The sequence below is a fragment of the Bubalus bubalis genome, chromosome 9, assembly GCF_019923935.1.
Source record: "Bubalus bubalis isolate 160015118507 breed Murrah chromosome 9, NDDB_SH_1, whole genome shotgun sequence".
NCBI classification, from domain to species: domain Eukaryota; kingdom Metazoa; phylum Chordata; class Mammalia; order Artiodactyla; family Bovidae; genus Bubalus; species Bubalus bubalis.
The window spans coordinates 102,595,181-102,607,304 of record NC_059165.1 but is presented as its reverse complement, the minus strand read 5'-3'; the positions used below and the strand labels follow the sequence as shown (position 1 = coordinate 102,607,304).

Here is a 12,124-nt window from a genome sequence, read left to right as displayed (position 1 = left end):
TGGAGGAAGCATTGGTCTGACCACCCCTCCTCTTGTCTCTGGGGAAGCATCGGTCTGACCGCCCCTCCTCTTGACTCTGGGGGAGCATCGGTCTGACCGCCCCTCCTCTTGTCTCTGGGGGAGCATCGGTCTGACCATTGAGTGCGCTGCTTAGCTGTGGGTTTCCCATAGGTGCTCTCTGTCTGGTCGTTGAGTTCCCTTCTGGTCGTTGAGTTCCCTTCTGGTCGTTGAATTCCTTTCTGGTTGCATCTTGTTGAGTGTTTTTATTCTGGAATGGCATTGGAGTTCATCAGATGCTTTTTCTGCATTTATTGAGATGATCGTGTGGTTTTTGTTTTTTATTTATTGATACAGTATATTTCATTGACTTGAGGGTGTTAAGCCACCGTTGGCGTTTTGGGGAAAAATCCTATTTGGTCATGGTGTATACTTCTTTTTATATGTTGTTGAATTGGCTTTGCTAATATTTTGTTGAGAATTTTTTGTATCTGTACTCATGAGATATTGGTCTGTATGTTTTTTTGTGATATTTATGGGTTTGGTATCAATGTAATACTGGCCTCATTGGAGGGACTGATGTTGAAGCTGAAACTCCAATACTTTGGCCACCTGATGCGGAGAGCTGATGCATTTGAAAAGACCCTGATGCTGGGAAAGGTTGAGGGCAGAAGGAGAAGGGGACGACAGAAGATGAGATGGTTGGATGGCATCACCAACACAATGGACATGGGTTTGGGTGGACTCCAGGAGTTGGTGATGGACATGGAGGCCTGGTGTGCTGTGGTTCATGGGGTCACAAAGAGATGGACACAACTGAGCGACTAAACTGAACTGAACTGAATACTGGTCTCAAAAAATGAGTTGAGAAGTTTTCCTTCCTGTTGTTTGGAAGTTTGCAAAGAATTGGTATTAAATTGGTAGAACGTGCTCTGAAGCTGTCTGGACCTGGGCTGTTCTTTGTGAGTAGCTTTTTTTTTTTTTTTTTTTTTTTTACGAATTCAATTTCCTTACTTCAGTTCAGTTCAGTTCAGTCGCTCAGTCATGTCCAACTCTTTGCGACCCCATGAATCGCAGCACGCCAGGCCTCCCTGTCCATCACTATCTCCCGGAGTTCACTCAGACTCACGTCCATCAAGTCAATGATGCCATCCAGCCATCTCATCCTCTGTAGTCCCCTTCTCCTCCTGCCCCCAAACCCTCCCAGCATCAGAGTCTTTTCCAATGAGTCAACTCTTCGCATGAGGTGGCCAAAGTACTGGAGTTTCAGCTTTAGCATCAGTCCTTCCAAAGAACACCCAGGACTGATCTTCAGAATGGACTGGTTGGATCTCCTTGCAGTCCTAGGGACTCTCAAGAGTCTTCTCCAACACCACAGTTCAAAAGCATCAGTTCTTCGGTGCTCAAGCTTTCTTTATAGTCCAACTCTCACATCCATACATGACCACTGGAAGAACCATAGCCTTGACTAGACGGACCTTTGTTGGCAAAGTAATGTCTCTGCTTTTGAGTATGCTATCTAGGTTGGTCATAACTTTGCTTCCAAGGAGTAAGCGTCTTTTAATTTCATGGCTGGAGTCACCATCTGCAGTGATTTTGGAGCCCCCCAAAATAAAGTCTGACACGGTTTCCACTGTTTCCCCATCTATTTTCCATGAAGTGATGGGACCAGATGCCATGATCTTCGTTTTGTGAATGTTGAGCTTTAAGCCAACCTTTTCACTCTCCACTTTCACTTACATCAAGAGGCTTTTTAGTTCCTCTTCACTTTCTGCCATAAGGGTGGTGTCATCTGCACATCTCAGATCATTGATATTTCTCCTGGCAGTCTTGATTCCAGCTGGTGCTTCTTCCAGCCCAGCGTTTCTCATGATGTACTCTGCATATAAGTTAAATAAGCAGGGTGACAGTCTACAGCCTTGACGTACTCCTTTTCCTATTTGGAACCAGTCTGTTGTTCCATGTCCAGTTCTAACTGTTGCTTCCTGACCTGCATATAGGTTTTTCAGGAGGCAGGTCACTGTTCTGTTTAGATTTTTCTTTTTTTTTTTTTTCCCACCTGATTTCTCTGCACTTGAGATCTTAGTTCTCTGTCCTGAAATTCAACCTGGGCCCCAGTAGTGAAGGTGCCATGTCCTAACCACTAGACTGTCAGGGAATTCCCTCTCTTTCTGAGTCAGTTTTAGTAATGTCTTTCTGGAAATCTGTGCATTTAATCTAATACTCAATTTACTATCATGCATTTATTCCTAGTGTTCCATTATAATCATTTTTATTTCTGTATTATCAGTAGTCCCCTTCTTTGATTTCTGATTGCTTTGAGTCTTTTTTTTCTTGATCAGTCTTGTTGAGGTTTAATTTTGCTGACATTTAAAAAGAACAAACTTATGGTTTTGGGTTTTTTTGCTCTTTTTTTTGTGTTCTCTGCTTCATTAATTTCTGTTTTAATCTTCTGCTTGCTTTAGGTTTTTCTCTATTTTAATATAGCCATTTATAACTGTAAGTTTTCCTCTGAGTACTGCTTTCACTGCATCCCATAAGTTTTGATATGTCTCGTCCTCACTTTCATTCATCTCAAATTATTTTCTAATTTCCCTCTGCCTTCTTTTTCTTAGACCCATTGGTTATTCAGCAATGTGTCATTTAATTTTAACATACTTCTAAATTTCCAAAATTCCTCTGTTATTGATTTCTAATTTTCTTCAGTGTAGTCAGACGATATACATTCCATTATTTCAGTCCTTTTCATTTACTGAAGTTTGGTTTATGGCCTAGTAGTATAGAGTCTGTGCTGTTTTGTAGATTTGAGAAGAATGGATATTCTGTTATTGTTGCAAAGTGTTCTTTAGATATCTGTTATGCCTGTTTGGTTTTATAGTGTTGAAGCCTTTTATTTCCTTGTTGATCTTCTGCCAAGTTGTTGTTTGCATTATTGACAGTGGGATATTAAAATCAGCTATGGTTGAATTGTTGTCCGGTGCATCTATACTTAAGTATCCCCCGATGGAGAGACCCTTTTATCATTATAAAATGTCCCTTTTTATCTTAGTAACATTTTTTACAGTCTGTTCATCTGGTATTAGTATAGTCAGTTCATTTTCTTACGGTTGATGTTTGTATATCTTTTCTCATCCTTTTCCTTTCTATTTATTTGTATCTTGAATCTATTGGATCTAAAGTTTGTCTCCTGTGGAGAGCATATTATTTGAACTTGTTTTTCTATCCAGTTTGACCATCTTTGCCTTTTGACTGGATTGTTTAATCCATTTACATTTAATGTTACTATTTTTTTCAAATATTTATTTATCTTCTTTAATGGTTTTTTTGTAAAATTTCGGGGGGCATTATTAGTGGTTTCTCTAGGCCTTATTTTACATATATTAACTTCAAAAATTTCCTTTAGATACAGTCATTTCAGTGGGATTAAGTTACTCCTGTGAACCTCTCTCTGCATAGGTTTTTGTTATACAGAGTGGTACATCTATATGTGTTACAAACCCAATAATGTAATACAATGTAATTACATTATTTTATATAATTTGTCTTTTAAGGATGCCAAGAGAAGAAAGGAGAACAGCAGTTACATATTTCTAGCTTTTATTAAACTAGACTTCTTATTGCTCATTTCTGGTTCTCTTTGAATTCTTCCTGTGGATTCAAGTTACCATCTGTAGTCATTTCCTTATTAGCCCAATACAGTTTTATTCTCCCGACCTTCTTTGTGCTCTTACTGGCAAATATATTACATTTCTCTATGTTACTACAGGTCAAGTAATAAAATTATATAGATTTAAGAGCTATATATATTTTTAATATTTAAATATTTATTGTTTTATACAACTCCTTTTTAAATTAGTTGAGAGGACAGGAAAAGACATTGCATTTATAGTATTTCTTTATAATTATATGATTACCTTTATTGTTCTTTCCTGTGGATTTGCATTACTATCTGGGATCACTTCTTTTCATCTTGAAGGACCTCCTTGGGTATTTCTTTAAAGGTCTGCCAACAGCAAACTCAATTGTTGTTTGTTGTGGACTGTTATTGTTTCACTTTCACTTTTGAAAGATAGCTTTCCTGGGCACAGGATTTTTGGTTGACAGTTTCTTTGAGCATTTTAAGTATGTTATCCCACTGCCTTCTGGCTCCGTTTCTGGTAAGACATCAGCTTTTAACTTTACTGGGGTTCCATTTTAAGTAATGATTCATTTTTCTTTTGCTGCTGTCAAAATTTTTCCGTTGTCTTTGGCTCTCAGCATTTTTATTATAAGATGTCTTTTTGTGGGTCTTTTTGTGTTTATTTGGAGTTTGTTAGCTTTTTGGATGTGTAGTTTAAAGTTTTTCATGAGATTTACAGTTTATAGCCATTATTCATATTTTTTTTTTCCCTGCTCCTTTTGTCTTTCTGGTAATCTCATGGGTGTGATGGGACACCTAATGGTATCAAGGGTTGTTTGAGATTATTCATTTTTCTTCATTCATTCTTCTATTCTCCAGATTGTGTGATCTCTGCCAACTTACAGATTTTGCTTATTCTGCCAGTTCAGATCTACTGTTGAACCCCTCCAGTGAATTTTTCATTTCAGTTCATTGTATTTTTAAGCTCTAGGATTTATATATTTAACTTCTGTCCCTTTATTCATGTTCCCTATTTGATGAGACAGTGTTACCTTGTACTTCAAGCATGTTTCCTTTTAGTTCTTTAAATGGATTTATAATGGCTGCTTTTAAGTCTTTAAGTCTGACATCTGGCCATGGGCACAGGCAGTTTCTGTCGTTTGCCTGCCTGTTTTCCTGAATGTCAGTTTCCTTTGCACATCTCATAATTTTTTGTTGGAAACTAAACAGTTTATATAATCTCTTCTGGCAACTCTTTGTTCTAGACCTCCCCTACTGTAGGTCTTGTTACTGTGTTTGTTTGAGTGAATAGTCAAAATATTTTAGTGAAATCTCTTTAATTCCCACAGCGCAGAGCCTGTTACTGTACCTCAGAAGAGGAAGCCATTGGCCAAGTGCACAGCCACTTGGCCTGTGGTGGTGGTATTTTGGTGGTAGGGATGGTGGTAGTTTTGATAGGACCACATTTGTCTTTTTCCCATACTGCACCAAGCTGTTCTTCTCCATAAGTTGTTGGCTGATAGCTCTGTTGTTTTCAACAATGCCTAAAGGCATTAAATTGTTTTAATCCAACTGAATTAACCTAATCCAATTAAATAACTTTAATCCAATTAAATTCATTGTTTGAGATTTATCCTGAACCCTAGGGAGGCTCCTTCTACCTGTTTTACTGGTTCTTTTTGGAGACAGCAATGGCTTAGTTTGTGTTGTTTATCAAATCCATGCTCAGTTCAGTTCAGTTCAGTCGCTCAGTCGTGTCCGACTCTTTGTGACGCTATGGACTGTAGCCCACCAGGCTTCTCTGTCCACGGAATTTTCTAGGCAGGAATACTGGAGTGGTTACCATTTCCTCCTCCAGGGGATCTCTCCCACCCAGGGTTGAGAACCCTGTCTCCTGCATCGGCAGGTGGATTCTTTACTGCTATGCCACCTGGGAGGTATATCTACCATCCTTTTAATTGCTTTTCTCCACACCCTCCATTGTTTTGAGAGAGCCCTTAGTTTTGAACTCCCCACACTCTTAAAAAAAGGAGTTCCTTTGGGAAGAGATTTGGGAGCTCATTGTTTTAAAGTCTGCCTTTCCCTCAGGCAAAACTCCTGAGTCCAGGCTTCTGAGCTAGGAGTGGTGACAAGACTCTGCTGGACTCTGCTGCTTTAGAAGAGAAGGGTTTGGGACTTCCCTGGTGGTGCAAAGACTCAGCGCTCCCAGTGCAGGGGGCTCGGGTTCAAACTCTCTTGGGGAATTAGATGCTACATGCCTCAACTAAAGATCCTGTGTGCTGCAAATAAGACCCAGTGTAGCCAATTAAATATATATTTTAAAAAAAAAAAAAAAAAAAAGGAGAGAAGAGGTGTGGAGGCAGCTGTAGCCCCTGGTCAAGTTGGTTTGGTTTGCCTCTCTAGGCATGGGGCCTCTGCCTTACAAACAAGCCAGGGTTAGAGCAATGCATGGTGTTAAACTTCCATTCCATGAGTGGGGCTCGATAGGAGGGAGCCCCACCTCTCAGCTGAATTTGCCCAGAACTTAGCCTCAGCAGCAGGCAGTTAGGGACAAGATGAGAAATGTTTACAGTCCTGCTTCTGGGAAGATACACCCCTCAATGGTGATAGCAGAGTAGAGAGGGAGGCCTTTTTTTGTTATTATTTCTGTTGTTGTTTTTAATTATTATATATTGGCTGTGCTGGGTCTTGTTGAGGTAGAGCCTCTTCATTGCTGGTCATGGGCTTTCTGTAGTTGGGATGAGCAGAGCCTATTCTCTTAGCTGCGGTGCGTGGGCTTCTCATTGCACAGGCTTCTCTTGTTGTGAAGCACAGGCTCTAGGGCACATGCTCTTAGTTTCCTTGTGGCATTTGGGATCTTAGTTCCCAGACCAGGGATCAAACCCATGTCCCCTGCATTGGCAGGTGAATGAACCACTGGACCACCAGGGAATTCCTTTAGGAAGTCTTTTTAACCTTAATTCCAAAAATCTGTTAAGGATAATAATGAGATGAAACTATAGATTAGTTCATTGAAGAATAAAAGTGCTAAGTAAAATTATGTTGTCAAGGATGTGAAGCAAATGAAACTTTCATCCATTGATGTGGTTGGTGGTTTAGTCGCTGAGTCATATACAACAGTTTCCCAACCCCATGAACTGTAGCCCACTAGCCTTTTCTGTCCATGGAATTCTCCGGGTAAGAATATTGGAGTGGGTTGCCATTTCCTTCTCCAGGGGATCTTCCCGGCCCAAGGATCAAACCCGCATCTCCTGCATTGCAGGTATATTCTTTACCACTGAGCCACCAGGGATTCCCCAAATATTCCTAATTATCAATCTAGTGGTGAGTCAAATATGTAACACACTATAAGTAAAATTTGCTTCTGGAATACAAGGATGGTTCAATAAGAAATTAGCAACATTATCAGTATAAAGTCCTGGAAATGAAAACTGTTTATGTGCAAATAATGTGATTATATTCCTAGAAAAGCTGATGATTCCAGCAAAAAAAAAAAAAAAAAAAGTGTTCTTAGAATTAATAGAATTTGGTAAGGGGTTGAAAAAAAAAAAATGTGAAAGTCACTCAGTAGTGTCTGACTTTTTGCAACCCCATAGAGGGTTGCTGCTGCTAAGTCGCTTCAGTCATGTCTGACTCCGTGCGACCCCATAGATGGCAGCCCACCAGGCTCCCCCATCCCTGGGATTCTCCAGGCAGGAACACTGGAGTGGGCTGCCGTCTCCTTCTGCAATGCATGAAAGTGAAAAGTGAAAGTGAAGTCGCTCAGTTGTGTCCGACTCTTAGCGACCCCATGGACTGCAGCCCACCAGGCTCCTCCGTCCATGGGATTTTCCAGGCAAGAATACTGGAGTGGGTTTCCATTGCCTTCTCCTCCATAGAGGGTTAGGACATACCAAAAGTAGGCTTTGCTGATAGCTCAGCTGGTGAAAAATCCACCTGCAATACAGGAGACCTGGGTTTGATTCCGGGGGTTGGGAATCTCTGCTGGAGAAGGGATAGGTTACCCACTCCAATATTCTTGGGCTTCCCTTGTGGCTCAGCTGGTAAAGAATCTGCCTGCATTGTGGGAGACCTGGGTTCAATTTGGGGGTTGGGAAGATCTGCTGGAGAAGGGATAGGTTACCCACTTCAGTATTCTGGCCTGGAGAATTCCATGGACTGTATAGTTGCAGAGTCTGGGGTTGCAGAGTCACAACTGAAAGACTTTCACTTTCAAATTAGTAGTAGTTTTTATCCATTCTAATAGTAATAACCAATTAGAAACATAAATGAGGAAACATCTATTCACAATAACCACAAAATGTGTGAAATAACTGGGAATGTAAAGAAGAAAGGTATGGGATCTTAAATTCAAGGATATGAAACAAGCAAGACCTCAGTGAATGGAAGGAAGTACTAAGTTCTTAGATGGGAGGTTTAATAGCAAAACAAAACAAAAACCAGTTCCTCCCATATTACTATTGACAGAGTTAAGTCTAATAGCCAGGAAAATTATACAGCAGTCAGTGAGTACAGGGACTTGCTGTGACAGATATATGACTCATGTAGAGTCAATTGTAATTGAAAATAAGTGATACTGGCATAGTGATTTAAAGAATAGAGTCTAATGAAGTAGCCCTCTATGCTTTGTTTTTGGAACTCAGTATTAAAGTCAGTTGCAGATCCCTTATCAGAAACCTGAATGTTTTTTAAAATAATTTTTAGATTTCAGAACAGCTACATGATAGTATTGCAGACATCCCCAGCAGAATCTGGTAAAGTGCCTTGCAGTTAAACCATCAACAACCCTTCAAGTGACTTGTTTAGGTAGGATAAATAAAGATGGTATAAAAATATGTCAGCTAATAATGAGCACCAAATGAATTTTTTTTTTTTTTTAACCAAATGAATTTTAGAAGAAAAACTTTTCCTTTTGGATTTCAGATTTGCAGATAAGGGACTGTAGACCTCCATGTCAATTTGATGGGGGGAAACAATGGTTTATCTTACACATTTCTGGAAAGGAAAGTTGGACTCCTACCTCATACCATATATTAAATTCTCACGATCTTAAATGTGGGGGAAAAAGAACAACATTTTGAAGATTGTTGACCTTGACATTAAAGGAAGCCTTCCCTGAACAAGCTAGGAAACCAAGAGACCGTGGAAGAAATGACTTCATAGAAATCCGGACAGACAGCCCAGTGTGCATATCGGATTCGCTGGTGGGCAGGGAAATGCCACGGGAGGCAGCATACATTCCTTTCTCTCACCCTACAGGAGAAACATTCAACAGTGGTAACCGCTAATGCTGATGGAGAGGCGGGGACAAGTCCACTGTCTTAGGACAGGTGGAAGCAGCACAGCCTGCAGTGTTTTGCAGAGTACTCAGGCACTGTCACTGTAGGGAACGTGTTTAGTAGGATTAAAAACACTAGCATGGAAGTATTTAAGTTTATTCTTAATTTGGATATTATAGCAAAAATCTGAAAACTATGTTAAGTTTGCTCAGTTGGGAGACATTCTGGTGTGTCCGTCTGTGCACCTAGAGGGAGAAAGATAGTGTGTCAGCGAGTAAGAGGTAGTAGTATCCTAATTGTGCCTGGTTTTTTTTTCCATTCATAAAATTATTCCACATTATACTTGGATTATTCATAAAAATCTCATAAGACATTAAACAAAGCCATCATCTCAAGTTATTTCCATGTTAACTATTTTTTTTTCAGCATCTGCATGTTAGACAAGTATATTTTTTAAAAAATCACAAAAGCAAAAACCCTGAAATTTAAACATATGAGATTTTTGTTTTATTGCTGTGCTTGATATACATGAAGTAATAGATATCAAGCAGTTCACTTTTATTGCATATTTGTATATTTGTTCTTGAGTTACCTGAATACAAAGAACATGAGTGTGGCAAAAGTGATGAAAGCAAACAGCTGGTGACTTGACAAATAATGGAATGTGACATGTTTCTGCCCTTATCCAGAGAAAATTGAGTCACAGCTAAAGGAACACTTCTGTAGCTGTAGTCAACGGTGTGCACATTGAAAGTGTGTATTCCACAGATAACACATGATTTAACATATAATATCCACAGGATATCCATTTCTACTACAGCCTTGTAAGTGCTCCCGAGTTTAAAGTACCCGCGACTACACCTGTGATTAGAACCAGTTATCCCTTTTATTCCCCACCAGGGGAAACCAGTATGTAGGCAGTTTTCTTTTGTGCATCTTTAACTTGTTTCATTTTAACCATACATGAGGACTGTTTTCCCCAAGTAAAAAAGAAAAAAAGATGAAGGTGGGGAAAGGGAATAGAAACAGACAAATGAAGTGATTTTCTGAAATTTGAGGTAAAGAACTGGCTAGGGTTGAGTAGAGGTCCCAAAGGTCAGTTTCCCTACCCCTCCAAAAATAGCTTTACTTTTTTTTTTTTTTTTCTGTTTATGGCTTTATACTTGGGTTACCATTACTTGCGTTAATGATGGAAGTGAGAGTTGCCTGCACGCACGGAGAAAATCATGTAGCATTTTGATGTAAATCCCCCCAGACACTGGCATGCTCCGCACTCTGTCCCATCACACATCTTATGCCAGGGGAGAGAGAAGCCCTGTTTTAAGACTGCATGGTGTTGTTGTGAACATGTGGTTTACGTAACCACTTTTCCACTGAAGAACACTAAGCTGCTTTCCAATTTTTCACCTCTGCAGCCAGTGTGCTTGCATGTTCCCAATTTTAAATTTAGGCTAGACTCCCGGGAGGAATTGCTGAGAGAAATTTTTAATTTTGATTATTGTTCAGTCATGTCCAACTCTTTGCGACCTCATGGACTGCAGCATGCTAGGCTTCCCTGTCCTTTACCATCTCCTGGAGTTGCACAGACTCATGTCCATTGAGTAAGTGATGCCATCCAACCATCTCATCCTCTGTCGCCCTCAATCTTTCACAGCATCAGAATCTTTACCAATGACTTCTATCACAATGATTTTTCAGAAAATAAACACTTGAGCTTCTCACCAAGAGTGTAAGTGTCTCTCTTTTCAACCTTTACATTTGAGGGTATAATTCTTTAAATTGGGAATCTTACAGATTAAAAGGATGTATATCACTTAAGGGCTTCCCTGGTGGCTCAGATCGTAAAGAATCTGCCCGCAATGTGGGAGACCTGGTTTCAGTCCCTGGGTGGGTAAGATCCCCTGGAGAAGGGAATGGCAACCTACTCCGGTACTCTTGTCCGGAGAATCCCATAGACAGAGGAGCCTGACGGGGCTACAGTCCATGGGGTCGCAAAGAGTCGGAGACGACTGAGCAACTAACACTTTCGTATCACTTAAACATACTGTTTGACATTCTTTTCCTGCTTTTATATTCTCCCTGTTTATCCTGCAGAGTTGTGTGTGTTTTAGGGCAGTTGCCCTCTTGTTAGGAGTTGCACATTAGGTTTTTAGTATGTTTCTTCACTGCTTATGAATTTTTATGTAAGCAAATCAGATTGCTGCAGTACAGCTGTAAAGACATGACTTTAATCAGTTAAAGTAAGTATGGCGTGGAAAGATGGACCATTGGAGCAAAGATCAAATCTGGTCGTGGCTCCATGCTTGTAGAGTGAACCCACGCTTGTACTCAAGGGTCCACTTACGGACCTAACGCAGTCTGGTTGTAGTCATTGGCAGTGCTGGGTCCCGAGGTGGAGGTGGAGAGGTGTGCGGGTGTGTGGGCTCTACCCGACCCGGCAGTGTGAGGGTTGGAGGCTCCTTTGGAATGCCTGGGTCAGCCTCTGCAGCCCTGCCTGCCTTGCCCGCAGCTCATGATGGAGCAGTCTAAGAAGTCCTCGCTCATGGTGGCTCGCAGCATCCTAAACAACAAGCTAATCAGTAAGAAGCTGGAGCGCTATCTGAAGGTGAGGTGCACGCCCCTGGTACGCCGGCCCAGTCCCCAGCCGTGACCCTGCGGGTTCTCCCTTTCTTCATGTCGTGCCCCTCTCCGCAGGGTGAGAACCCTTTCACTGACAGCCCAGAGGAGGAGAAGGAACAAGAGGAGGCCGAGGGAGGTGCCCTTGATGAGGGGGCGCTGGTCGAAGCGGCCGGGGTCGCGGAGGGTGCAGAGGCCGCGCCGGCGCAGCCTCCAGTGCCTCCAGAGCCAGTACCCGGGGCCGCGTCCCCGCCCCCGCCCCTGCCACCGGAGGAGGACGAGGAGGCCGTGCCCCTACTGGGAGGGGCGCTGGAGCGCCAGATCCGAGGCATCCCGGGCCTCGACGTGGAGGCTGACGACGACGAGGAGGAGGGAGGAGGAGGCGCTCCATGACTCGGGACGGGCGGGGCTCGCGGGGCCGAGGCTGGAAGCTGAGTCTAATAAAAGTTCTTCCCATCCCACCTCGTCGTCGTCTTTTGTCTGTGTGCTGCACTGTCCGCCTGGGCGGGTGCAGGCCTCACCGCTGGGCTGTGTGTGTCTGCGGGTGGGACCTGGGGCTGTTGGGTTACGCCTGCGCATTGGCGAGAAGGGATACGCCTGCGAGCGGTGAGGC

The 12,124-nt window shown here is 42.0% G+C and overlaps 1 protein-coding gene across 3 annotated transcripts in view; it reads left to right on the top strand.

Annotated features, from left to right (window-relative positions):
• Positions 1-11,972, top strand: part of AKAP8L (A-kinase anchoring protein 8 like) — a 32,233-nt gene extending 20,261 nt beyond the window's left edge. For all 3 annotated transcript variants that reach the window (XM_006047691.3, XM_006047690.3, XM_006047689.3), the window contains 2 exons: positions 11,405-11,500; positions 11,590-11,972. In XM_006047691.3, the coding sequence (XP_006047753.2) occupies positions 11,405-11,500; positions 11,590-11,904 (411 nt within the window). In that variant the 3' untranslated portion in view covers positions 11,905-11,972. The remainder of the gene's footprint in view (positions 1-11,404; positions 11,501-11,589) is intronic.
• Positions 11,973-12,124: the final 152 nt, after the last annotated feature.